The sequence below is a fragment of the Polyodon spathula genome, chromosome 17 (genome assembly GCF_017654505.1).
Source record: "Polyodon spathula isolate WHYD16114869_AA chromosome 17, ASM1765450v1, whole genome shotgun sequence".
NCBI classification, from domain to species: Eukaryota; Metazoa; Chordata; class Actinopteri; order Acipenseriformes; family Polyodontidae; genus Polyodon; species Polyodon spathula.
The window spans coordinates 34,998,984-35,024,880 of NC_054550.1; the positions used below are offsets into that span (position 1 = coordinate 34,998,984).

The 25,897-nt window shown below is 47.3% G+C and overlaps 2 protein-coding genes and 1 pseudogene across 3 annotated transcripts; 2 read left to right on the forward strand and 1 right to left on the reverse strand.

The window, feature by feature from the left end:
* The first annotated feature begins 586 nt into the window (after nucleotides 1-586).
* LOC121329833 (protein cornichon homolog 1-like) lies at nucleotides 587-7,340 on the forward strand. Its single transcript, XM_041275723.1, has 5 exons — nucleotides 587-721; nucleotides 2,048-2,116; nucleotides 5,694-5,806; nucleotides 6,070-6,213; nucleotides 6,733-7,340. Exons 1-5 carry the CDS (start codon nucleotides 641-643, stop codon nucleotides 6,758-6,760), a joined length of 435 nt encoding a protein of 144 aa, XP_041131657.1. The 5' UTR covers nucleotides 587-640; the 3' UTR covers nucleotides 6,761-7,340.
* A 4,237-nt stretch (nucleotides 7,341-11,577) lies between these two features.
* On the forward strand, nucleotides 11,578-23,902 carry LOC121329822. 2 transcript variants are annotated; one of them, XM_041275697.1, is made up of 16 exons: nucleotides 11,578-11,934; nucleotides 13,223-13,795; nucleotides 13,902-13,948; nucleotides 14,431-14,595; nucleotides 15,023-15,144; nucleotides 15,273-15,379; nucleotides 15,704-15,844; nucleotides 16,067-16,190; nucleotides 16,509-16,647; nucleotides 17,185-17,286; nucleotides 17,877-17,963; nucleotides 18,397-18,542; nucleotides 18,749-19,405; nucleotides 19,601-20,582; nucleotides 20,963-21,075; nucleotides 21,230-23,902. In XM_041275697.1, exons 3-16 carry the CDS (start codon nucleotides 13,907-13,909, stop codon nucleotides 21,375-21,377), a joined length of 3,075 nt encoding a protein of 1,024 aa, XP_041131631.1. In that variant the 5' UTR covers nucleotides 11,578-11,934; nucleotides 13,223-13,795; nucleotides 13,902-13,906; the 3' UTR covers nucleotides 21,378-23,902. The 2 variants fall into 2 exon arrangements, with proteins under 2 accessions (XP_041131631.1, XP_041131632.1); XM_041275698.1 differs by lacking the exon at nucleotides 18,749-19,405 and having other exon boundaries at nucleotides 13,223-13,948.
* Nucleotides 22,182-25,897, reverse strand: part of LOC121329821 — a 36,956-nt pseudogene continuing 33,240 nt past the window's right edge.

Consider the following 25,897-nt stretch of genomic DNA (forward strand, 5'->3'; position numbering starts at 1 on the left):
TAGGTTTTCAATGGGGTTCAGGTCTGGAGATTGGGCTGGCCATGACAGGGTCTTGATCTGGTGGTCCTCCATCCACACCTTGATTGACCTGGCTGTGTGGCATGGAGCATTGTCCTGCTGGAAAAACCAATCCTCAGAGTTGGGGAACATTGTCAGAGCAGAAGGAAGCAAGTTTTCTTCCAGGACAACCTTGTACTTGGCTTGATGCATGCATCCTTCACAAAGACAAATCTGTCCGATTCCAGCCTTGCTGAAGCCCCCCCAGATGAGTCCAATTTTCAGCTTTGCCCAACACCTGGTCGTCTAATGGTTAGACGGAGACCTGGAGAGGCCTACAAGCCACAGTGTCTCGCACCCACAAATGTGGTGGAGGATCAGTGAAGAGCTGGGGGTGCTTCAGCAAAGCTGGAATCGGGCAGCTTTGGCATGAATCAAGCCAAGTACAATATATATATAGACACAAATAATGTGTTAAATATATATACCGTTTAAAATCCTAAGTGTGAGACTATACGCTTTGTGAACGCAGCCAGTAAGCCGCTGTTTCATTCACGTTATGTAAGCGCATGTCTCGCCGGGTCTCGCGTTGTTTGACCCGCTCCTCTCTCGCAGTGTCACGCTGAGTGTTGAACAGTGAAAGATGGCGTTCACATTTGCGGCCTTTTGTTATATGCTGGCATTGCTGCTCACGGCGGCACTCATCTTCTTCGCCATCTGGCACGTAAGTATTTAGATGCGGCTCGTTTCGGAGGGATAACGGTCGGGGCACATCTTAGCTTCGTATTTCGTTGCTTCTGCCGTAAAGAAAGGCTGCCGCAGAGCAGATGCCGTGTGCCGGCCAGGTTTAAAGGCTCCACCCGGAATGAATGACACATCTGCACGGTCCCGGACACGGGTTACTTATCAGTATTGCAAATAGCTACTTTATCTTTGAAATGGGTGTTAGTTTTAATAGCTGACTTACACATTGGGCTTAATATAAGCAGTCATGCATTGACAGTATTATTATTATTTATTGTTATTATTACTGTTGTGATTAGGATTATTGATAATGCTAATACTAGTATTTATTGATCGTGTTGATCGCACAATTTAATCAAAGCGTGTGTTTGTTTAACTTGCGATCTTGCAATCTAATTGACCGGTACTTGTAAAATATACAATGCTGGCTTCACGCTCTCAGTGTTATCTAGCTGGGCTAAGTTACTGTACATACTATTGAAGTGAACTGTGTCTTTCACTTTGCTTGCCGGGTCACTGAGTTTCTTGACAGTTTAGAAAGTGTTTTTTTGAGGACATTCATTTATAGAAGATATTGTTACTCCCAGGGTGCACTGAGAGATCCCATAGTCCTATGAAAAACGGCCATGCATATTTGCAACACACAGGATTTAGTAATCCACGCCCCTCCCCAGAAGTTGTAGCCGTGCTTGCACGTCGTTTTCTCTGGGTAATGTTAGTCTGAGATTTGGAAACACATGGGAAAAATTCCTATACAAAATACAGCAAATGACATGTTTTGAGATGCTGAACCGGTTCTGTCTGTAGCCTGCGTGCGTGTTTAGAACTCGGATCACTGTTTAGTTGTGCACCTGTCTTCTCCAGACTGTTCTCATACACTCAGACTCCCATTTAGGATAGCATGTGGCTGTAATCTGATAAACTCTTTGCTTGGATGCAAATATTTACAACTTCAGGAGCTGTATGTTTGTCCCACACTCATGAGGACCCTCTGGTTTTGTTTCTGGGGCTGCTAATTATTCTGCCATCTCCCTTACAAAACATTACTCCAGCTTCTGCTGCTTTATCCCTTTGTAAAAGCACCTGTGTTGAGTTACACAGCCAGGTGTCATTTGTGGTTAGATTTGTGGGAGGCTGTTGTTCGCTGTAACAAGTGCCTGCCAATCAAAACATTCGAGCGATGTCTGAAAAGCAGGAGATGCACTCGATTTAGTTTTGCACGTTGCCTGAGCTTCGTCTTCGTTTTTGTCTAGAATACGTGCATGAGGTTTTTAAGAATTAGTTTCATTGTTCTGTTTCATTTCAGATTATAGCATTTGATGAGCTAAAGACGGACTACAAGAACCCTATAGACCAATGCAACACGTTGAATCCTGTGAGTACTGACTTCCAGCACCGGGAGTGAATTCCTCGTGATCTTTCGGTTCTGACAGCATGCTGAAATCTATCTGCTGTGCTCTTTTTTTTAGTCTGTATCTTTTGCTGAACGGCTGTCCTAGTACTTGTGTACTAATAGACGTGACGCTGCTGCTGCTGCTGCACTGTCAAGCTTGTTATTGACTGTATAATCTGCTTGTGATCTTGTCACCTGGCAGACACTAACCTTTCAATCTGATTTATGCATTTCTTTTGTTTTTTGGCACAAAGACAGTTGAAAAGATCAAAAAGATTAAGAGAGTCAGACTTGCCTTGAAGGTTTGTACAGACTTTGAGTTTAAACACCCTCTCAGTTTCATTGATTTTGTTTTTATTTATTTATTTTCCCCCTCAGTCTGCCGTCTGCACGTGGGAGTGTTTTGCAAATGTTTTTTCAGTTAACGATCTTCCAGATTTTTCCAGCTTTGCATCCAGCTTTTCCTGAGCGTCTCAATCCTGCTTGAAAGGGAATGCCTCTTGCAGGAACAGACGTATTCTTAAATATTCACATAGCATTGCACAACTGGTTACCAGCCTTTTAAACTCTAGACCTGTGGTTGAATTTTCCAAACTTGTTTCTTTCCAGTAGAGATCAGAAACCTTTATTTTTTTAAAGGGATAAGGTGGGGGGGAAACTCAGTGTATTGGATTTGAATCCCCTGGCAGTCCCTGCTTTTTAAAATAATGCCTTCAGCAGCAGCTTGTGCCAAAACACAACTTGTGTCCTTCACAGTGAGGCCTGATAAGAGCAGGATGTTGACTGAAAAGACTTGCAAATGCTCTAAACCTGCATGATTTGATACAAATCCCCATCGTTTGCTTCCAGTCCATTGCACCAAACACGCAGAAGCAAAACTGTAGCAGCAGCATGTTGCTCTTGAGGTGTGAAGGTTAGGTGAGAGAAGGTGAATGGGCTGGACCAGGAGCAGTCCAGGATTGTCAATGCAGGAGAACTACAGTCAATATGCATTGATATTGGAGAGTTACTGTATTTCATTGCAGGCCTGTAATACCCATCACCTATAGCAAGCCTCGTGCCTTCTGTACTGCACATGCTCACTGATGTGGTTGAAGTTAAGGATGCCACAGCCTGCTACTCTGCATCCCATTAGTAAAATAATAGTGGGATTCCACTAGCCTAGATTTAGGTATAATCTGCAATCTCCTAATCCTAATCCATTTTAATCACACTTGCATTGCACCATCACAGTGTAGCCCAAGATTAGTTCATCCAAGATTGAAGTAGTTTTAGCGAGTTTAAAAAAAAAAAAAAATTATAGCTAGCTGTTCCAGTGCATTGTAGAGATGGAAGACAAAAGTTAGTAACATATCTCTTGAATAAGAAGTCTAGTAAACTAAGAACCTGGGACAAATGCAAACCCCCTGACCCTATCCTCATACTTCACATAATGTATATCTGGTAGCTGTATCGCAGTGTTAGTGCTCTTAACTGATTCCTAGCTCTGGTATTTTAGGGTTAAAGAAGGAACCACTTCAAGATAATGAAACAATTCAATAAATCTTACCTGCTGTGCACAGAAGCTGTGTCACATCAAACCAGGGCGGTACAGCTTTCCTCCAGCACTTAAAGAATCATTTTTTGATTGAAACAAAGTCAGCTTCTTTTCCCTGATGACTCCTGTGCAGACCGTGCTGCCTCGTTTAGGAGGCGCACGTGGCTGTAAACGTGGAGTTTGCAGCTCAGTTTTAGTCCTGATCCTTAAAGAGACAGGACCCTGTGCAGGGCTGCTGGAGCACAACAGCTCTCGCTGGAGGGTTTTGGTGATGAAAAGGTTATTGCTTGATTCCAGTCTTTTTTGAATTACTATCTTCTTGTGATTATTAATTAAAGGTAGCAGTTTGTGAAACATTTTTAAGACAGGGTTTAGAAGTGTCCCGTGACCCCATGCAGGGGTCAGGTTTGGGGGATTTTTGCTTTTGCTGTGTGCATTTGAAACTGATGGCAATTGAGTTGAGCTGTGTAGTCCTTGGCACATTTTGTATAGGACATAAATGCTGTTAATCTCAATGATGGCTTCTTCTCTGAGACAAAAGGTGCAAATCCAGTGTTCTGCTGAGAATTGTTTTTACTGTGTTTACCTCGCATGCATCCACAGTGTGTTTTGCATTCAAAGATATCCCTACAGATTTTGGGAACACACATTTCACAAATCTTTTTTCATTTTTTATTGCTCTCTTTCCTTTAGTTAACTTTTATTCTCAAGCTGTAGAGGATCGCAGGTGTGCGTCTCCACCAGTGCACAGATGGTTAGGCACGGTGCTGTAGAATTCAGTAGAGCACTGATCATTCTACTGTACATGCAAATTGATCTCTTCTGTCTTTTATTCTGCAGGTTTTTTTTGGAGGATAGTTAGATGCATTTAAATAGGTCAGGAATGCCGGAAAACTAGTAAACTGTGCCAGTATCCTCAACTTATTTTATCTGCATTCTTTTCTGTGTATGCTCTTGTGCTGGAATTTATTTATTTATGTATTCAATCCTGGGCTGATGCAGAATAGTGGAATATCAAATACAGGCTTTTGTTTTCTTAGGCAAAATTAGTATTATTACAATTTTACAATCTCCTGCTCTTCATTCTATTTCCCTTGCCGGTGTCTTGTGTTGTATGACTGTGTTCAGCAGTGCGATGCGCATCTGATGCCCCTGTGCGTTTCCAGGGGGCTGCATGCAGGGCTGAGGGGGGCGACTCCCTGTTCAGTGCATGGCATCCTCATTCAGACTCTACACCAGCACTGACGCTGCTGCACTGCAACATTTCTGTCCCATAGGATTGAACTGGCCTGGGGGGTTCTGTGTCTGAATGCACGTTTTGCACCATGCTACCAGCGAGGTGCAGTGATTTGAGCTTTCATTGAGAGCATTGTAACCTTCCTTGTGCCACCTTGTATTCCAGCGCACAGAGAATTAAATTTTAAAAAAGTAAAAACTGCAATTGTGTTGCATAGTCATATGAAGAAAATACAATGTGTGCTATACAGTGTTAACACTGCAGACCTTTAGACAGGTCTAGGAAAGACAACAGCTAAGACTGCAGTGTGGTGCAGTACAGAGTCATTCACAGTAAAGCCTCTATTTCACTACCCTGTATATTCCCCACACACATCTCCTATATATTTTGCATTCAAAGATATCCCGACAGATGTTGAAACTTGTGTTGCCCCCCCAGTGCTGAATGAGTCACAGATTCATCCCCAGGGGTCTGGATAATAATAATAATAAACGAAACCTCGGTGAAACGCCTCAAACGTGCTCTCTTTTTTTCACGTTGATAAGACTGATCTGCTGCCTACCCACACACAGATAGCAAGAGGCTTCTGCAAATCTCTGGATTTGCCAGTGATTTTTGTTTGTTCAGATCTAGTAATCCCTCTCGCCTGTGTTGTCTGCTTGCTTGTATAATCCTCTCATGATTCGGCAGTGTGTTATGGGAGCAGTAGCTCCCCTCCAGTGCTGGTGTAATGGTGTTCTGTGTAACGACGGGGGAGTTGCTCATGTGTTCTCTGCTCTTTTCAGCTGGTGCTCCCAGAGTACCTGATCCATTTGTTCTTCTGCATCATGTTCCTGTGTGCGACGGAGTGGCTATCGCTGGGACTCAACATGCCGCTGCTCGCCTACCACGTGTGGAGGTACGCCTTGTATACTTCACAGCTTCCACGCTTTCCCAGTGTGAACCCTGCTCCCATAGTCTACTGAACCCTCTGCTGTGTGTTTCACATTGTATCTGCTACTAATGAATCCGGGAGTGGCTTCTTCGGGCCTTTTGGATCAGACGAGTTCCTGTTCTTTACATGTTATTTGAGATCTGGATGTGGTTTGAATCTGGAGTGCTGTTTCTCTGTAGGTGTGTGTCGGAGTCTCACCCCTGCCTGTGCTCCCTCCCCTCCCCCAGGTACATGAGCAGGCCGGTAATGAGCGGCCCTGGCCTCTACGATCCCACCACAATCATGAACGCTGACATTCTAGCATTCTGTCAAAAAGAGGGCTGGTGCAAGCTTGCTTTTTACCTGCTCTCCTTTTTCTACTATCTCTACGGGTAAGTTTGTCTTCGTTTCATTACTGTGAACATTCAGGTAGTGACAGCGAGAAACTCTCCTTGACTCCACTAGAGGGAGCATTGGTAGGTGGTGATGCCATCTAGTGAGATCTGAGGAAGCTGCACCTTTTTAGATTCCAGGTAACTTCATTCAGGCCAGGTGTGATCTAATTCAGTATGAATGTGACAATAGCATATTTGAAATTCTCTTCTACCAATGAAAAGGCATGAAGACAGAGGTGTGATTTAGTTATGGATAAACTATTTAAGGGGCACACAGATCACTGTAGCAGTCTTCCTTTTAACTCCTGTAACTCTGACCAGCTTTGAACTTCTCAATCTTCCCAAACACCAAGTTGAAGACTCACACTTTTCTTTCAGCAGCTCCAGAAATAAATAAAATAACTTACGTCCACAGTTGTCCGCAGCAGAGAATACTGTCTTGTTTTACAGTCCTGTTCCATCCCTTCCATCAGTTCTGTTTCGTTAACACTTGTCATGTCTCTTTTTAAATTGCAGAATGATCTACGTTCTGGTGAGCTCCTAAAACCAGCTTGGCTGTAGTCATGGGGGGGGGGGGGGGGGGTTGGGAAAGAGGAAATAAAAAAATACACAAAAACAAAACTGCATGCAAAACTGTAAACGCAAACTGCACCAATCAGCTGGTCATCTGCAGGGAAGAGCCACGCTTTCTATTTGTGGAAGATTTTGCCTATGGAGTTAAAACAACAATAATAGCAATGGAACCGACAACCCCAGCTGGCCCTCTTCATCACTGAGGAAATGAGTTCTCCTGCTTCTTAAAGAAAACTTGTTGCCCGAGCTTCATCCTTCCTTTTTGCAGCCCATCATGTTAGAGAATATTGAAGATGTTCGGGACTTTAGATCATTATTTAGTTATTTTGATGGAAATTAAAACTCAATATTCGATATTGCCTTTATTATTTTTCCTTTCTCGTATTTAACTTTTATGAACAATCACTGATGCTAATTGTACTTTGATGTGACAGAAGTTTTGGGGTTTTTTTGTGCATGTGTCTACTATTCTTCTTGATGCTTGGCATGTTAGCAGTAGGTCAAGACCACAACCACATTGCTGTAATAAATTGTAAGGAGCAATCTTTTTACACAATGGTTTATTTTGTGCATCTTTTGAACTCCACTCAAGTGACTATCAGTCGTGTGTGTGTGTGTGTGTGTGTGTGTGTGTGTGTGTGTGGCTCAGACTGTTTATATAAAACAAAAAAAACAAAAAACCTTTAATTTGATTTGCACCAGTAGAGCAGGCTTGGTAAGATCTGAAAGTGGGTTGACTATGTGGGCGACATTTTAAGAGCCATGCTGCTTTTGCTTGTTTTGTTTTTTCTGTTTGACTAATGTGACATCCATACCAGAACAGTTCAATGTCCTGATCTTTTTGCTGGGCTGGTGTAAAACCTCTTTCTACCTGGTTCGATGAATCGAGCATCAAGACCGTTTAGTTTTGTCAAAATACACTCCAGCAGGGGTCTCCTGAGTGGCGCATCCACTAAAGACGCTCCATAGCCTGGATGTTGCAGTTCGAGTCCAGGGTATTCCTGGGAGTTCCCAGGGGGCGGCGCACAATTCTGATATTTATACACCCCCACTCTCCTGAGTCTGTCATGCTTTTGGGTGCTATGTGGTTTGATGTACTAGGACGTTCCTAGAATTGCTTCCATGTGCTTTCTATTTGTTTATGTACTGTGCATACAGTTTGCACTCTGGTTTCCTTTGGGATCATTACCAAGCACACTGCGCTGGATAAATACATACAATTTCCTGGTTTGTCTTTGCATTTAGTGTGCTACACACTAACCAACTTGCATAGACACATACACTAACCAACCCGCATAGAGACACACACACACACTAACTCACACACAGACTCACTTGACTGGATCCACTCTCACACACACACTCCCTGTATGGAGACTCACCTTGACTGTCCGAAGGGCTCCGGGTCCCCTCTGCTGTCAGAGGAGCTTGATGGCCTTCTCCGGGGTGAGGGAGTGGGACAGCCTGAGAGAGAGAGCGAGAGAGAGAGAGCGAGCAGTCTAGCCCAGTTGTTTTTGGTATTGCTGTAAATACACAGCTGTGCTCCACAGAGTGCTGGGGGTTACTCTCCAAGTAGCTGAATGCACTGGTGGCGAGACAGTGTTACTGCATGACTGTCATGTGATCACGGCGCTGCCCTTCTCTGAATTCACTCAGACTCCAGAATCTTTTTCTTCGCCCTTAATACGTCCTTGCATTGCACAAAACCACTGAGGCGCTTCTCATGACTCGGTCATGTAGTTATTGAATAATTAACATACCCTTATTATGGATGTTTTCATTTTCAGAGACAAACAGGAAAGATACATTTCGCCCTGCCTGCCCCCTAGCGGCTAGCTCTGTAATAGTTCTGTGCTCCGCATTCTAGTACTGTTCAATGCTTTGATAGAGGCAGTATTATCTTCTGCAGAAGCTGCCGTGAAGTCAATAACGTTTGCTCATTTATTATCTTGCATTTGCAGTAGATTTTGTTGTGGATTTCGTTAAGGAGATAACTTTATCTAAAGATGACACACGAAAAAAGTAACATGTTTTTAATTCTGGTGATCCATAAACCTTTTCGCTGCAATTTAATAAAACTACACCCCACAATAAAGCTGGGATCATAAATAAAACCAGAATAAACAATATGTAAATTATTAATAAAAACCATCCACGTGTTGCAGTGAATACTGTACTAAGCCGTGTTGAAACAAACAATTACCGGTAGCGATTTAAATCCAGTAATATTAAAAAAGGATTGTATAACTGGACAACACAACCACACTGTCATTTATTTACAAACAGTTTGTGTTTCTGTAGAGAATATTTTACATTTACTGTACTTACAAAATACTGCTGACGGTCACCCAAGAGATTTCAAAAACTCACATTCGAACATCCCAGCCAATCAGCTTTGGCTACTACTCGCAGCCAGACACACCCCCTCCTACTCGCAGCCAGACACGCCCCCTCCTACTCGCAGCCAGGCACGCCCCCTCCTACTCGCAGACAAACACGCCCCCTCCTACTCACAGCCAGACACGCCCCCCCTACTCGCAGCCAGACACGCCCCCTCCTACTCGCAGCCAGGCACGCCCCCTCCTACTCGCAGACAAACACGCCCCCTCCTACTCACAGCCAGACACGCCCCCCCTACTCGCAGCCAGACACGCCCCCTCCTACTCGCAGCCAGACACGCCCCCTCCTACTCACAGCCAGACACGCCCCCCCTACTCGCAGCCAGACACGCCCCCTCCTACTCGCAGCCAGGCACGCCCCCTCCTACTCGCAGCCAGACACGCCCCCTCCTACTCACAGCCAGACACGCCCCCCCTACTCCCAGCCAGACACGCCCCCTCCTACTCGCAGCCAGACACGCCCCCTCCTACTCCCAGCCAGACACGCCCCCCCTACTCCCAGCCAGACACGCCCCCCCTACTCCCAGCCAGACACGCCCCTCCTACTCGCAGCCAGACACGCCCCTCCTACTCGCAGCCAGACACGCCCCTCCCCATTGCAAGCCCTGTTTCAGTGTCTCTCCAGTTCTCTGAACAGGATTGCTTTCTGAGCAGTTCAATGCAGTGCTCCGATCATTCTTAATGCTCCACAATTGCTCCGAGGCTCCACACAGTATTCCTGACTCCAGTTCTAGAACTGGAAGCACTGCTATGCAGATGCAAACCCGTCTTACGCTTTGAAATATGTTTTTAAACAGGAGCGCACGTTTGACTGCTATAGGGTCTATGCAAATAATGTAATTTGTTTCTCAGTTTGATTCGCTAATTGTGTCCGCCGATCAGGAGTCAGCTTGTTTCATCTAATCCGGCTACGAAGGCATGCGTAACAGTTCCACTTTCTCGCCACTTGGAGGCAGCATGTGTGAAGAACCAGGGAGGAGAGAATGGAAGAACCAGGGAGGAGAGCGTGGAAGAACCAGGGAGGAGAGAGTGGAAGAACCAGGGAGGAGACTGTGGAAGAACCAGGGAGGAGAGAGTGGAAGAACCAGGGAGGGGAGAGTGGAAGAACCAGGGAGGAGAGAGTGGAAGAACCAGGGAGGAGAGAACCAGGGAGGGGAGCGTGGAAGAACCAGGGAGGAGAGCGTGGAAGAACCAGGGAGGAGAGAGTGGAAGAACCAGGGAGGAGAGCGTGGAAGAACCAGGGAGGAGACTGTGGAAGAACCAGGGAGGAGAGAGTGGAAGAACCAGGGAGGAGACTGTGGAAGAACCAGGGAGGAGAGAACCAGGGTGGAAGAACCAGGGAGGAGAGAGTGGAAGAACCAGGGAGGAGACTGTGGAAGAACCAGGGAGGAGAGAATGGAAGAACCAGGGAGGAGAGCGTGGAAGAACCAGGGAGGAGACTGTGGAAGAACCAGGGAGGAGAGAGTGGAAGAACCAGGGAGGAGAGCGTGGAAGAACCAGGGAGGAGAGAGTGGAAGAACCAGGGAGGAGAGAGTGGAAGAACCAGGGAGGAGACTGTGGAAGAACCAGGGAGGAGAGCGTGGAAGAACCAGGGAGGAGAGCGTGGAAGAACCAGGGAGGAGACTGTGGAAGAACCAGGGAGGAGAGAGTGGAAGAACCAGGGAGGAGAGCGTGGAAGAACCAGGGAGGAGAGAGTGGAAGAACCAGGGAGGAGAGAGTGGAAGAGGGAGGAGAGCGTGGAAGAACCAGGGAGGAGACTGTGGAAGAACCAGGGAGGAGAGCGTGGAAGAACCAGGGAGGAGAGCGTGGAAGAACCAGGGAGGGACTGTGGAAGAACCGTGGAAGAACCAGGGAGGGAGGAGACTGTGGAAGAACCAGGGAGGAGAGAGTGGAAGAACCAGGGAGGGGAGCGTGGAAGAACCAGGGAGGAGAGTGTGGAAGAACCAGGGAGGAGAGAGTGGAAGAACCAGGGAGGAGAGCGTGGAAGAACCAGGGAGGAGAGCGTGGAAGAACCAGGGAGGAGAGAGTGGAAGAACCAGGGAGGGAGGTGGAGAACCGTGGAAGAACCAGGGAGGAGACTGTGGAAGAACCAGGGAGGAGAGAGTGGAAGAACCAGGGAGGGGAGCGTGGAAGAACCAGGGAGGGGAGTGTGGAAGAACCAGGGAGGAGAGAGTGGAAGAAGAGGGAGGGAGCGTGGAAGAACCAGGGAGGGGAGCGTGGAAGAACCAGGGAGGAGAGAGTGGAAGAACCAGGGAGGAGAGAGTGGAAGAACCAGGGAGGGGAGTGTGGAAGAACCAGGGAGGAGAGAGTGGAAGGTGTGGGCGTGGCTACCTGGAAGAACCAGGGAAGGAGGTGGAAGAACCAGGGAGGAGCTTATTGGTGCGTAAAACCTGCTTATTGTGCGCAGCAGTAATTCCGCAGTCTTCATTATCAGACAGTAAGAATCTTTAAAAGAGACGTGCAAATAAATACAAGCAGGATCTGCCCCCTCCTCTTCACTCACACGTGTCCTGTGTGGAGGAGAGCTACTGGCAGCGAGCTGGTGAAATCCACAGGAGAGTACCGAGTGAGTATAGTGGTGCAAACAGTATCTCAGCATAACAACCCAGAGCTTCAGGGTTCAACACTGCCGCTATATTGAACTGAGGCCGGTTTAACCCGGCTCGAAGAAATCTGATGAGAAAGATTAGTTTTAAATAAACGTTTCAGCAAATATTCCTAAGGGATTTCTGAAGTCTCGCAACAGGTAGGTCGTATTATTATTATTATTATTATTATTATTTATTATTATTATTATTATTATTATTATTATAATTTTCGATTTTCTACTACTTTATGACATTATTACTATAAGGGAGCACTTTGAATTAGAAAGAAAGCTTCCATTTCATGTGTGTTGTGTAGCTGCGCTCTTGGAAGAGAAGGGTTGCGTTTACCGCTGATTGTTCTCAATTCTTTTCCTCTGTATGTTAATTCTAACAGCCTGGGTGGTGTTTTTGTTTTTGCTCGTTGCTAGGCAGCGTGCAACCTGATGTCCTTCCTTCATGTGCGCGTGTTTGCTGTAAGACTCACAAAATACCCCTACCCGTTCATTCCCTGTACTGTATGCAACTGAGTTAAACACATTGACGATGCAGTAAGTGCAAGAGTGCACCCCGAATCTATAGTGGCGTCCTTTGCTCATATAATGCGAGACTCAGAACACATTGGGGCAGGGCAATCCAGCGCTGATCCAGCTGTTGTAAAGTGAACACATTGTGGATTGTAGTTACACAATGCAAAATAATCAACCGAACACGCGTGCATTCTCCACCCGGAGTAGCGGTATAGGGTTAGGGTGGTGAAACGCGATAGGGAAGATCGAATGGCTTTTTAGTCAAACTGTAACAAACTCTGTACAAAGCGGAGAAGAAAAGAAGCATTGTAGTATACCGTAAAAAAAAGAGAGAAGGACATGATAATAGAGCGGTCAATCACACTGCGATTAACTGCCTTTGTGCGCTAAACACACGGCCTTGCTAATTGTCCCGGGCACGGTGTTGTGTTTCATGCGGTGACTCAGTGAGTAATTACAGTAAGCACGGAATCCCCCTGTCTATAGCAATGCTGTCTGCTTTATATTACTAACGCATTCTTATTCACAGACTCTGTACTGGGCACATGTGGCGAGTGAATGAATATGCAGACTGGAATGCTTTTAAAAGTAGCTCAGGCTAACGGAACAGAATGCACGACAAACTGAAACACACATTGCGATAATCCACACGTTTAAAATGCACTGTATAGACAGTCAGTGGTTAATAATTGTAGCAGTAGTTGTTGCAATGTACTTAAATTTGTAAATCTTTTTGCACGATATAACCGGTGTGCCACATTCAGGCAGAGTCTTCAGTACCTACATTATTTATTCGGGTGTGTTTTTGTCAACCTGTAAGTCAGCCTCCAGTCATCCTTGACTTTGACCTGCAGAAGCAGCAGTGAGGGGAGAGCTCTGCCTCCTTATTGATGGTGTGAGTAACCCTGTTATTCCCCAGGCAGTTTTAAACCCAGGAGCATTGTTAAGATGAACTTCAGGTGCAAAATAAACAGCAGCAGCAGAAACCTCTGATTCCTGTTTACACACAACTGGAGTGACTCACAGTGCACTCGTGTGCTTCACTGATACTGACAGGCTGAGCTTGCTTCAGGACGTGTCTCAGTTTACTGAGCGTTTCAGGCGGCTGTTTTATAATCCGGACACGTGATCGGGGACGCATGCCTGGGTCAAGCACCTGAAACCACAGAAAGATTGCTTACCTATATCTGGAGACGTGATCGGGGACGCATGCCTGGGTCAAGCACCTGAAACCACAGAAAGATTGCTTACCTGGATCTGGAGACGTGATCGGGGACGCATGCCTGGGTCAAGCACCTGAAACCACAGAAAGATTGCTTACCTGGATCTGGAGACGTGATCGGGGACGCATGCCTGGGTCAAGCACCTGAAACCACAGAAAGTTTGCTTACCTGGAGAAGCTGAGCAAGCAGGGGCTGTTCCTTAAAGGTGCTGTCAGGGCTTTGAAACCCCGTCTCGTTCTTCAGTCCCACGATCACTGGCCCGCTGTTTGGTGAGCGTTTGTATTAAAGGAGTGGAAGTGATTGTAAATGAATGAATTCAGTTGAGTTGCATCAAGCACAGTGTCTGTGTGGATTAACAGGCTCCTCTCTCCTCAGACTCCATGAAGACTCCAGACTCAGAGCTGACCTCTCAGATCTCACAGGTACGTCACAGAGCTGCCACGCTCTCACCTTCACTCCACAGTGGGGGGGGGGGGGGGGGCACATCAAGGTCTTTAAACCAAAATGCAGTTTACTATACTGTGAATAGAAAACCAAACTGAATATTACAAACTACTTACCAGCAACTCACAAGTCACTTAGTCAGCAGTATGGCTGTGGGGTTTGTGACATTGATAAATGGAAGGGGCAGTGTTGATACACAGCAGTCTAGGGCTCCGTCCAGCCGTTGGAGAAGAGAGGAGGTTCAGAGCTCTAAATCCACGAATACAGACGAGCCTGGCTGTTGTGCATGGTGGTTGTCAAGACGCTTGCTTGTGTTGTTTGGGGTCGCCTATTTGCCCCCAGCCTCTGCCCTGTTATATAAATCAGACTCTCCTGTAAGTCAGGCTCTCTGAACCGTGTTGTTTTTGACGGCTCTTCTCTTTCCTGTGTGAACCTCTTTGTTGGGCTCTTGTCTCTCCAGGTGCAGGTGATGGTGTCGGAGCTGAGGGCCGGCTTCGGCAGCGCCCTGCAGGAGTTGAGCAGTATCCAGCACAGTGACGCTCTCCTCCAGAAGCATATCGACCAGACCAGGGAGGACTGCAGCCTGCAGATCCAGGAGCTCAGGGGACTGGTGTTCTCTCTCAAGGTGGGGAGGGAAGTGGGGTGGGGGAGTGACAGTGACGGCTCTTTAATGGAAAAACATATTTCAAGGCACAGTGGTGACAGTGGTGTCTCTGACGGAATATGGAGCTGGAATCTCTGCACAGACCAGGACTCGTGCACCGTGTCGGCGAGACAGACAGATACATTGGTGCTAATTTATTGATTGTTAGTTAAAGGGATGGGTTCACTGGAACTTGGCCTCTTAAATCAGGAAAGCTGTTTTAGAAAGCAGTTTGGAGATGGCTGGGCATGCTGTGATGAGGCACACGGGTCCCCTTCTGAATAATAATTTGAACTAATATCAAACTATAATTCCTTTTAGAAAATGTGCTGTTGCTCTTGAGTCAGCATTCTGGGATCCCACTGGGGATCAGGATTATGGATTGATGTGCATGTCCTCCCCTGTGCAGGACGATCTGCAGGTGGCGCTGTGCGAGATCAGGAGGGTCAGCGACTGGCAGCTGCGGCTCCAGCAGGACCTGGACGAGGGGCAGCGGGAGAGCACAGGGCTGTTCGATCAACACAGCCACAGGTGAACAGCACCACATCTGCACACATTCCGTGAATCCAGTTATCTGTGTAAAGGACCCCAACAGTACGTGACCACACTGTAACGCTGCACGGGTTCGAATTGCTTTATTTCTGAATGTCTCCCTGCAGGTCTGTGACGCGTGGCAGCAGTAAGAGTGAAGAGCATGCTCCAGCGCCCCCTGTCTGCAGGAACCTGCGCTGTTACCTGCAGGGATTCAGGCCGTGCCAGGGACAACGTAGGTCACAGTGCAGAGAGATGCAGAGTCAGGGTTCAGCTTGTGTACGCTGAGGTCTGTAACAAATACAGTTTTCTTCAGCTGATCAAATTATATTTAGGGAGGTGGTAGGAAGGCAAAAGTGCAGTTTGGCAAAAGCCAAGAGAAAGGACCACTGAAGGAGAGCGCTGTTTTGTCAGCATATTTGGTTCAATGTCCTTTTCAACACGTTGTTTATCTGTTTTGTCTCTGAACATTTAAGCCTTGATCAGGAATCAATGTTGAAAAACATCAATGGCAAAATGTTTTTGTATCCAGACACATTCCTTTTTCTTGTTCCCGAAGATTCCCTCTCGCTCCAGACTGAGTGCCCCTGGGGTACCCCAGAGCAGTGCAGAGGGGCAGACTGCCGGATCCAGCCACACCCCAGCGAGACCGCGTCCGGGAGCAGCCTGGGGCACAACCTGCAGTCTCCTTCACACCACGGTGAGGACAGAAACACACTCACCCTGTACCTGCTCTGAAGCCAGGGTGCCACTGCTTTTTATTCTAACCAAGTCCTTCAAAATATCCCTTTTTTATTCTACAGACAACAGTGGAGGTGTCCTGTTTGTAAGGGTTCATACAGACCTGTGCCACACGTTTAGCTATATCTTCTTGATCTTGAGAACTATGCATTTAACCTGTCTGTCTCTCTCCGTCTGTCAGGCAGGAGACAGCAGGCTGCCATGGAGCTGCTCCAGTCTGAGAGGGTCTATGTCTCCAGCCTGTCTCAGCTCCAGCTGCACCTCGGCACAGCGCTGCCCCCCCAGGCTCACAGACAGGAGCTCAGGTAGGGGCTACACCACCTGGGACGGGGACCTTGAAGAGTCGGGCCCCATGTCACCCTATAATGTATTTTTCACATCCTTTGTGCTTGGAGGGTCCTACTAGAAGGGTCCTTCAATTCGGCTTTATGTACTGTACATGTCATTACAAAATCTCTTTCATCTGGGGGTGATGAGTTGAGACTCAATGAATTAAAGGATCTCCTAATTTGTATCGCGTGTGCCGTTTTCTTTCTTTGCCTTGTACCTGTTTTATTTTTAAGTGCCGTCTCATCTCACCGTATTTTCAGTCAAGTGGCGTTCTCTCTCTCTTTCTTTCTCAGCCAGGCGTTCCCTGCGTGTGTCCAGCAGCTGTCACAGCGCCACCTGCTGCTCAGGAACACCCTGGAGGAGCGTGTCTTCAGCTGGAAGTGGCAGGGCATGCTGGGAGACGTCTTCGCTCAGCTGACCAGCCAGGATGACGTAAGCGTGGTGGCTTTCTGTGACCCCCGATTTAGCACCAATCTTGGGCTACTTTTATTTGAACTCAGTAAGGTAGTCCAAGGTTAGTACTAATCAGGGTCTGTGAAAGCACTCACTATTGTATCGAAGGCATCATTTGTAATGTCATCGTCAAGCTAATTTTCATTATACAAATAAATCGTTGATCGTTAAAAATAAGATGGATTGTGTCTCCCCTGGTAAAGGCACAACTGCGGGGTATGCAGGGGGAGTCACACAGTCAGGGGAGCGCAGGGGTCCCCAGGGGTCTCCCCTGGTAAAGGCACAGCTGTGTGGTGTGAGGGGGGAGTCATACAGTCAGGGGAGCGCAGGGGTCCCCAGGGGTCTCCCCTGGTAAAGGCACAGCCGCGGGGTGTGCAGGGGGAGTCACACAGTCAGGGGAGTGTAGGGGTACCCCAGGGTCTCCCCTGGTAAAGGCTCTTGAGCTGTTTGAGGAAAAATAATTGAGCTAAATTAAAATAATTAAAAACCTTGCCCTCGTTTCTTCTTTTTCTCCAGGGTGACTTCTTGGACTCCTACCTGACGTACGTCAGGCTTTTCCCTTCCTGCCTCTTGGCGCTTCGCCAGTCCTGGAGTGAGAGGCCCAGCACACACTTGCAGGTACGCGTTTACCATGCCTCTCTATTCTTTACAGCGCTTGCCTATGCTTCACCATGCCTCTCTATTCTTTACAGTGCTTGCCTATGCTTCACCATGCCTCTCTATTCTTTACAGTGCTTGCCTATGCTTCACCATGCCTATCTATTCTTTACAGTGCTTGCCTATGCTTTACCATGCCTCTCTATTCTTTACAGTGCTTGCCTATGCTTCACCATGCCTCTCTATTCTTTACATGATTAATAGAAACGAACGGATACGAAATGGTACCGGATCTATAAGAAATGTCACTAACGGATGCGAAATGGTACGGAGAGATAAGAAATGACACGACATAGTACGAGAGATACGTGAAATGCCACGAGGGATACGAAATGGTACGGAGTGATAAGATATGTTACGAAGAATACGAAATGCCTCGCTATTCTTTACAATGCTTACCTATGCTTCACCATGTCTCGCTGTGCTTTATCATGCTTTCACTGTGCTTCATTACACTTTGTTGTGCTGTTACTGTGGGAGACTTCTCTAAGGGCTGGTATTTGTAAGAGTGCAGTGGTTGAATGCCCCCCCTGTCCCTCTCTGTATTGCAGGACCCCGCTCCCGGCCGGAACCAGCAGCTGCTGTCTCTCCTATCAGCTCCACTGTCTCGAATTCACAGCTACCTCTCACACATTCAGGTAGAGCCAGCCTCAGTGCTGGCCTCTCTGTTACACGTTACAGTCCCCAGCACAAATACATAGACCCCCATTCCAATGGTGTGTTTGAATCCCCAGTGGAAAGACTGATAGCAGTTTGCCATTGAGGTTTACATTAGCGTTACTGCATGGAAATATAGAACCCATGGGCTTGAGAGTCAGGGTCAGGGTGAAGATCAGGGGGTTTGAACATTACTGTAAATATCTGCTATGAAAACTAAAAAGATAACCCAGAAACATTTGAAATATTAACCGTATGGCCATGTGGCAAAGCATATGCAAGCATTGTAAGAACAGTGAGGCATCGTAAAGCCTATTAATAAAACTGCAGAAATCCAATGCAGAAATCCCATGGTAAAGTTTTCTAAGGAGGCGGCAGTGTGTCTGAAGTTCTGGTTGAATCTGTGTTTTGCAGGATTTGTCCAGGTGGACCAGCGGGGAGCACCCTGACTCTTACCTGCTGAAGCTCAGCGAGAGGAGACTGGGGTGCTTCCTCACGCAGCACAGGGAGTTAATGCAGGAGGCTGTGAGCCAGGCGGAGCAGTGCAGGGCAGGAGGAGGGTTAGTTCCTGATCACTTCATCATTTATTCCCAGAGAATCCCAGCTGAGGCACAGATATAAGTTTATGTAGTAATATTGATGAAAACAATTCATTGATAAATGTTTAGACTATAAATCACTGTTTTGAATTTGTAGTTATTTATTTTGTGCATAACAGCTGCACAAGCCAATTTAGAATACACTTTTTTTTGGCATGGAATTGTAGTGCCGTGGCTCGGCCCCTCAGCCCCCCCTCCCCCCAGCCCAGTAACAGCAGCGGCAGCCTGGATCTGAGCAGCAGCACCACCAGAGACAGCGGGGTGCAATTCGAGAGCACTGAGCACAGGGACCCCGCGGACAGGAGCAGAGACAGCGGGGTGCAGTCAGAGAGCACTGAGCACAGGGACCCCGTGGACAGGAGCAGAGACAGCGGGGTGCAGTCCGAGAGCACTGAGCACAGGGACCCCGCGGACAGGAGCAGAGACAGCGGGGTGCAGTCAGAGAGCACTGAGCACAGGGACCCCGCGGACAGGAGCAGAGACAGCGGGGTGCAATTCGACAGCACTGAGCACAGGGACCCCGCGGACAGGAGCAGAGACAGCGGGGTGCAGTCAGAGAGCACTGAGCACAGGAACCCCGCGGACAGGAGCAGAGACAGCGGGGTGCAGTCAGAGAGCACTGAGCACAGGAACCCCGCGGACAGGAGCAGAGACAGCGGGGTGCAGTCAGAGAGCACTGAGCACAGGGACCCCGTGGACAGGAGCAGAGACAGCGGGGTGCAGTCAGAGAGCACTGAGCACAGGAACCCCGCGAACAGGAGCAGAGACAGCGGGGTGCAGTCAGAGAGCACTAAGCACAGGGACCCCGCGAACAGGAGCAGAGGGTAAGCAATGCAGGCACTGAAGACATTGAGAAAGACTTCTAGTCAAAACTATGTCATTGTAAAAGTTTACCGCAGTAAATTTGCAAGTTCATCTTGCAGTTTTCCAATGCTTTTCCAATGATTATACTATGCATTTACCATCACTAACACAGACTGCTTCTTATCCCTGTTTTTTTTCTTTGTATTTCTCTCTAGATGTGGAGACAGTTTCCTAGCGCTGAGTCTGAGAGGACATGCTTGGCAGAATCAGCTTCAGGGCAGGGATCCTCAGCCTCACACAGCTCTGGACTCTCACAGATCAGACGCTTGCATTGCTTCCAGCAGCAATCTCCCTGCCCAGAAGTACAGGGGTGACAAAAAACTGTCCTCCCCCAAAACTGCGGTGCAAACTGGGCAGTCCCCTGCAGCCCGAGCACTGAATGGGAAGCAGCCGAGCCTCGAGAAGGATTGCGCTGAGGATCTGGATCTCATCGGCGCCTCTGTGTTCGATTATCACTCCGCCGGCTCCTCGGACTCCAGCCCCAAAACCGTCCGAGCAAGCGCCATGGCCAGGTTACCCAAGAACTGTGGGATACCGAGGGACCGCGACCCCACCGACACGAGCAGCTTCACTAAGAACTGTGGGATACCGAGGGACCGCGACCCCACTGACACGAGCAGCTTCACTAAGAACTGTGGGATACCGAGGGACCGCGACCCCACCGACACGAGCAGCTTCACTAAGAACTGTGGGATACCGAGGGACCGCGACCCCACCGACACGAGCAGCTTCACTAAGAACTGTGGGATACCGAGGGACCGCGACCCCACCGACACGAGCAGCTTCACTAAGAACTGTGGGATACCGAGGGACCGCGACCCCACTGACACGAGCAGCTTCACTAATAACTGTGGGATACCAAGGGACCGCGACCCCACTGACACAGAGAGCAGTGCCGAGGGGTCGGAACCCCAAGTGATCCGAGCGAAGCCCCAGCTGAAGCTCACGTCTCAGGGGTCCCCCAGGATACCTGCCTCCCCCTGCAAGGCACCCCACACCGTCCCTGGCAGGGAGAGCGGAGAGCAGCCCGAGTCTCAGCGTGCAGCTCACAGGGGGGTCAGAGTGGTACACAGTGCCCCTGTCCTGCCATCCTCACTTGGGCAACACAGCACTAACTGGAAAGAAATGTCCAAGCCCGTAAGCTTTGGAAATTAGATATACATTTTTCATAATTCAGTTTTTACACTAGACTAGATAATGACCTTTGATCCCATGTGGTGGACCCTCAAACCAAGTGGGGTTTAGGCAATTATTTTATACTACAATTCACGTCAACAAAAATATATATATATATATTATTCAGATTTCTCGGTTTTGGGGTTTGATTGCGAACTGCTGAAGTCTCTGATAACGTTTTCATGTGTTAAAAGGTGGGCTTTCTTTTAGAGATTTTCTTGTGTTTTTTATTAGGCTTCTTGTCCTTAGCACAAGATCCCGACAAAACGTTTCACTCATTTTCTTTTTGCCACCATGTATCTTGTGGATGATCGAGTGTTTAAATTTTCAATATTTTTTAGGAAACATCCCATCATCTCTCAAGGGTCAGCTGTAAACGGGAGAAGCGAGTGCAGAAATCCGAGCGCTCTAAATCATCCGATGCTGTCTATCCAGCAGCCAGAGTAAAGCTCAGGTACGAGGGCCGCACGTCACAGATTATACACAGGAATACTGTGAACCACATGCTAATAGCCATAGAAATTCAGTGAAGTTCCAGGTTTTGAAAAACGAGCAGAAAATGTGGGAACTGCTATTTTTAAGAGCAAATCTTTTTGCCACCTTCGTAGGTCCTTGCAAGAAGTTACAATGCAGAACTCCCAGCACTGCTCCCTGGACCACATGCTCCCAAAACACAAGCTCTCCAACTACAGTGTGGCTGGGTTGGGCTCTCTGGAGGAATGCGAAGACAACACTGCCCCCTGCAGCGCGGTATGACTGCTAGAAAGAGCCCACCAAGTCAGGCATGGATACTGCAGCAGGGAGTCCAATGAAACTGCAGCCCGATCTGCTCAGCCGGTTCTATGGGTTTAAAACCTGACTGCGACTCTGTGTCTGAGCCAGAATGCAGTCAGCTTCATTACCTCCTCGCACCTGTAATAAACCGTGCAAACTCCAAACCTCCTGCCCCCCAGCGCGAGCACCACAACGGGCTGACTGATCCCAGCAGCCTCCTGGCTTTAAACACAAATATTTATTGTTTGATATTTTTTATATTAAATATGATGAACAACAAATTACAGCTTTGTGCATTTACATTTTTATTTAATTGTATATATTTGTCCCCACCATGGAATTTGTGGTGAATTCAGAGCAAGTTTATTTTTCCTTTTAGTTTAATTATTGTGTCGCGGCTCCCTGGGTGTTTCCACTGGCCCGAGCGATGCAGTGCACTAAAGTGCCAGGTTTTGTGTAGCAGTGGAAGTCTGTCTTGCAATGAACACCCAGGTAGCAGCAGCCCTATGGTCCTCACAGTCTTCACAGATTTTATCAAGCTGTCCCCTTCTGGGATAAGCAACAGCTGGATGAGCCACACAGCACTGTGGAACACCCCTGGACTGCATCAACCAACTGATCTGCGGTCATCTCAGGATTACCCAAAAACATGGGATTAGTGGAATCCATGTGGATTCCTTGGTAGCCCACTGTGGGGGAAAAAAAAAAATCTATTTAATTAAAAACCTTGTCTTCCATCTTGAATTTCAATTAACAAGACAGGACACCTACCAACTAAAGCATCCATCTCCAAACAACAGATTCACCTTTATTCAAATAAAACCAGTGACACATTTATAACCATAGAAACAATCAACACAATATCCCCCCCAAAAAATCTTCTGCGTAACAGTCATTGCACAGGGAATTCAAGCTCTTCTACCCGAGGCAGGGAGTGCAAACATGTACACAAGTCAAAGTTAAGACCGAGGTGGTTCATTTCATTAATCTCAATGAGAACATGGTTACAAAGCACAGTTAAAAGGACACAGAACATTAAATTAAAAATGTGATTTCCACCACTGTACAAAATAAGCTGCTGCAGCACTACTGAAGACACAAGCAACCCAGACGCACAGTGCTGCTGTCATCAGGTACAGAGGGAGGGAGAGAGAGAGAAGTACAGCCAGGGAGAGGGTGGGAGAGAGAGAGAGAGAGAGAGAGAGAGAGAGAGAGAGAGAGAGAAGTACAGCCAGGGAGAGGAGGCAGAATGAGAGAGACTGAGAGAAGACCAGGCTTACTTTAAGAAAAACGTAGAAGACTGAGGACGTGTCCTCGATTTTGAACCCTACCCATTCATTCATTGCTTTGTATGAAGCCGGTCTCATCCCATTGCACTCATGAATCTGGAAAACCAGTATTGATTGGGGCTTTCTCTTAATGAGAAATTAACACACACACAAAAAAAAAAAAAAAAAGCTATCCCTTAAAACCACTGATAATAGTCTGATTACAATATTCAGCCAATTACTTTTACAGCAAAATATCCTATTTATTTTTTTAATGAAAAATCGATGGAGGGGGTCTCAGAGTGGCTCACCTGTTACAAGCACAGCTGCATGGTGCGCAGGGAGAGTCACACAGCGCAGGTTCACGTCCTGGCTGTGCAAAGCCGTTCCTCGCTGTGGACTCTGAAGGGAGCATTGAGCGCGCACACACGAGATAGATATACACACACACACACAAAATCCCCTTTTGTGGTGTAAAGTTTTGTTCTAAACGTTAAGTTAGACAACCCATTTTAGATTCATTGTGTACACCTTGATTGAGCTATAAATAGGCACAATAAGAAGCATGTGTTGCTTCTGCTTGCAAATCAAATTCTACTCCCCCAAAAATGGCTTACGTTAGGATAATCCAGCTTCTGAACTGTAGCAAGTGATGATTATTATTATTATTACAATAACCCAGACATTAGTAGTACTAGTGCATTTTTTTGGATAGTCTTCATTTCAGAATTTTAAGTCTACATTATAATTTTATCTGTTACAAAAATAAAACCCCAAAACAACACAATAAAAGTCTGTAGTGTTCTGTCTGCAGCAGCACACAATGGGAGGGGTTTGACATCCCGTTAATAAGTTTCCACAACATCCACAGATCCGAGCTCCTCAGAAATCTCCCACACTTCCCAAAGTCCGGATCTCTTCCCAGTGTCTCTCCTCCTCCTCGTCTGATCTCATCTCTGAAGACTGAAGGCCGCTGCTGGAGTTGAATAAGAGGATTTCTAGTCCTGCAAAGACACAATCTTCCTGCTATGGCTCAGTGCAACACACTAACACAACGTTTAAAAATCCCACTTTACAAGAGTGCAATGTATACAGCATCAGAGGACCTCCCCGGGGTCTCGGCTGGTTTCTCAACCACTGACCCCATATTACTCGCTACTGCGTCACTAAGGCTTCTGCCACTCTGCAGAGGGTATAGATTGATGCATACAAAAACTTTTTTTTTTTTTTTTTTTTTTTTTTTAAATAGATAGATAGCTTGCCATATCTATCTATTAAAAAAAAAATATATATATTTTTGTATGCAATTTTGCCATGAGAACACAAAATGTTATTCAATAATTTCTTTTTCATTGTTTAAAAATATTAGGCGATACAAAACAACAATTTTTTTTTTAGGTAGTTTTGTAACGTGAAAAAAACAAAAATAAATGTGACGACTGCCGTGAATCTAAAGGAGGAGGATTCTTCATTCAGGTAACTCCTGATACATCACACCCTGACCAACACGCTCTTTAAAACACACTGTTGCAAACACAGAGGGACTGACTGAATGCACTGTTTGTTGTTCTGGTGAATTTCAAGGCTGGTTGTTGTGGAATGCAAGGCTCACCTCAGCTAAGATCTCCTCCTTCAATCCCTCAGTCTAGCCTTGACTGTGGGGTTGAGCTGAAAAACATTCAGTTGCATATTCCAGTCAACAGGAATACTGATAAGTAACCATGTTTTTTATAGGTCGCTTTCCTCGCCCATGAAACACTGCAAATCCTAGTACACTCTATAGATACAGTCCAATGCAAACTATATAGTATTGCACCCCCTAATGTGCTGAATGCCACATGGAGGCATACCGTTTCAATCTGCTTAGAGTCCTTCAGGAGCTTGGACTGGCATTGCCATGTTGTTGGCACTGCAGGCTTGGAGCAAAGCTTCTGATCCCCTGAGAGGCGGTGTGCCAGGGTGTGTGAGAGGGAGGGAGAGAAAGAGGGAGGAAAGCAGAAAGGCACAGAGAGGACGTCAAGCACAGTCTTCCTTAAAAATAATAAGAAAGAAAATAAAACACTGTCTTTTTACAATCAGTAGCATTTACACATTTAAAAAAAAAAAAAAAAATCTATCAATACAACAGTCTTTAAAACATTAATCCACAAGGCATTGTCACTTCTTTCCAGTGTGATTTCAAATTGAGGACAAACAGAAGCAACACACCACCCCAAAGTAGCTGAACACCGTGCATTGCAATCCAATTCACACTGCAGTGTCTTCTCCCCCCTGCAGGGGTACTGTGTGCCAGGGGGCAGCGTCACTGGCCGGTCTCTGCGCTCTCCAAAGGCAACAGTCTGTGCAGGGGTGAGGGAGCGAGCTCCCTCTTGTACGTCTTTGGCGGGAGCTTGGGGAGCTGGGGGCTGGAGTTCTGTCTGGGGGGCACTGGGGGTGCCAGAGGAGGGGGTGGCATCTGGCACAGGTTGGTCTGGCTGGCGCTGAGCGGGCAGCAGCGACGGGGGACGCGGGGGCTCCCGACGGGCGTGCCCCCACAACCCCCTCGCCCCCCCCGACACCGACTTTGAGGTCACCTTCGCGGGGTGTCCCCCATCAACTAAGTTGATTCATCAACTACTTCTAGAGCCCGCGGGGCGCCCCGTGTCCTACTCACCACAGTGTCGTCCCCCAGGGACCCCCTGGGGGGTGGGGAGGTGGGCTGGGCAGGGGGCCCTCGCTCGGCCCGTTGTAGACAGATACTCGGGGCTGGGTCCTGGACAGAGTAGGTGGCAGTCTGGGGGGGATGGCTGGAGGGCTGTCCGACCACCAGGGACCCATCTTGAAAAAATAAAAATACAATAGCAAAGATGAGCCCGGTGACTGGCATGGCAAAACACATCATGTTAAACTTAAGTATAATTTAAGTATATTTCATAATACTTAAAATTAACCTAAAAACGCTGCTCCGTTGCGCGCCTTTTTATGCTATGCAATGCACCGTGTGCAGCCCTCGATAAGCCCTTGTTAATATCAATGCCCTGCTTGTACCTTGGACTCTGTGAGGGTGTCCCTCGATAAGCCCTCGTCAATATCAATGCCCTGCTTGTACCTTGGACTCTGTGAGGGTGTCCCTCGATAAGCCCTCGTCAATATCAATGCCCTGCTTGTACCTTGGACTCTGCGAGGGTGTCCCTCGATAAGCCCTCGTCAATATCAATGCCCTGCTTGTACCTTGGACTCTGCGAGGGTGTCCCT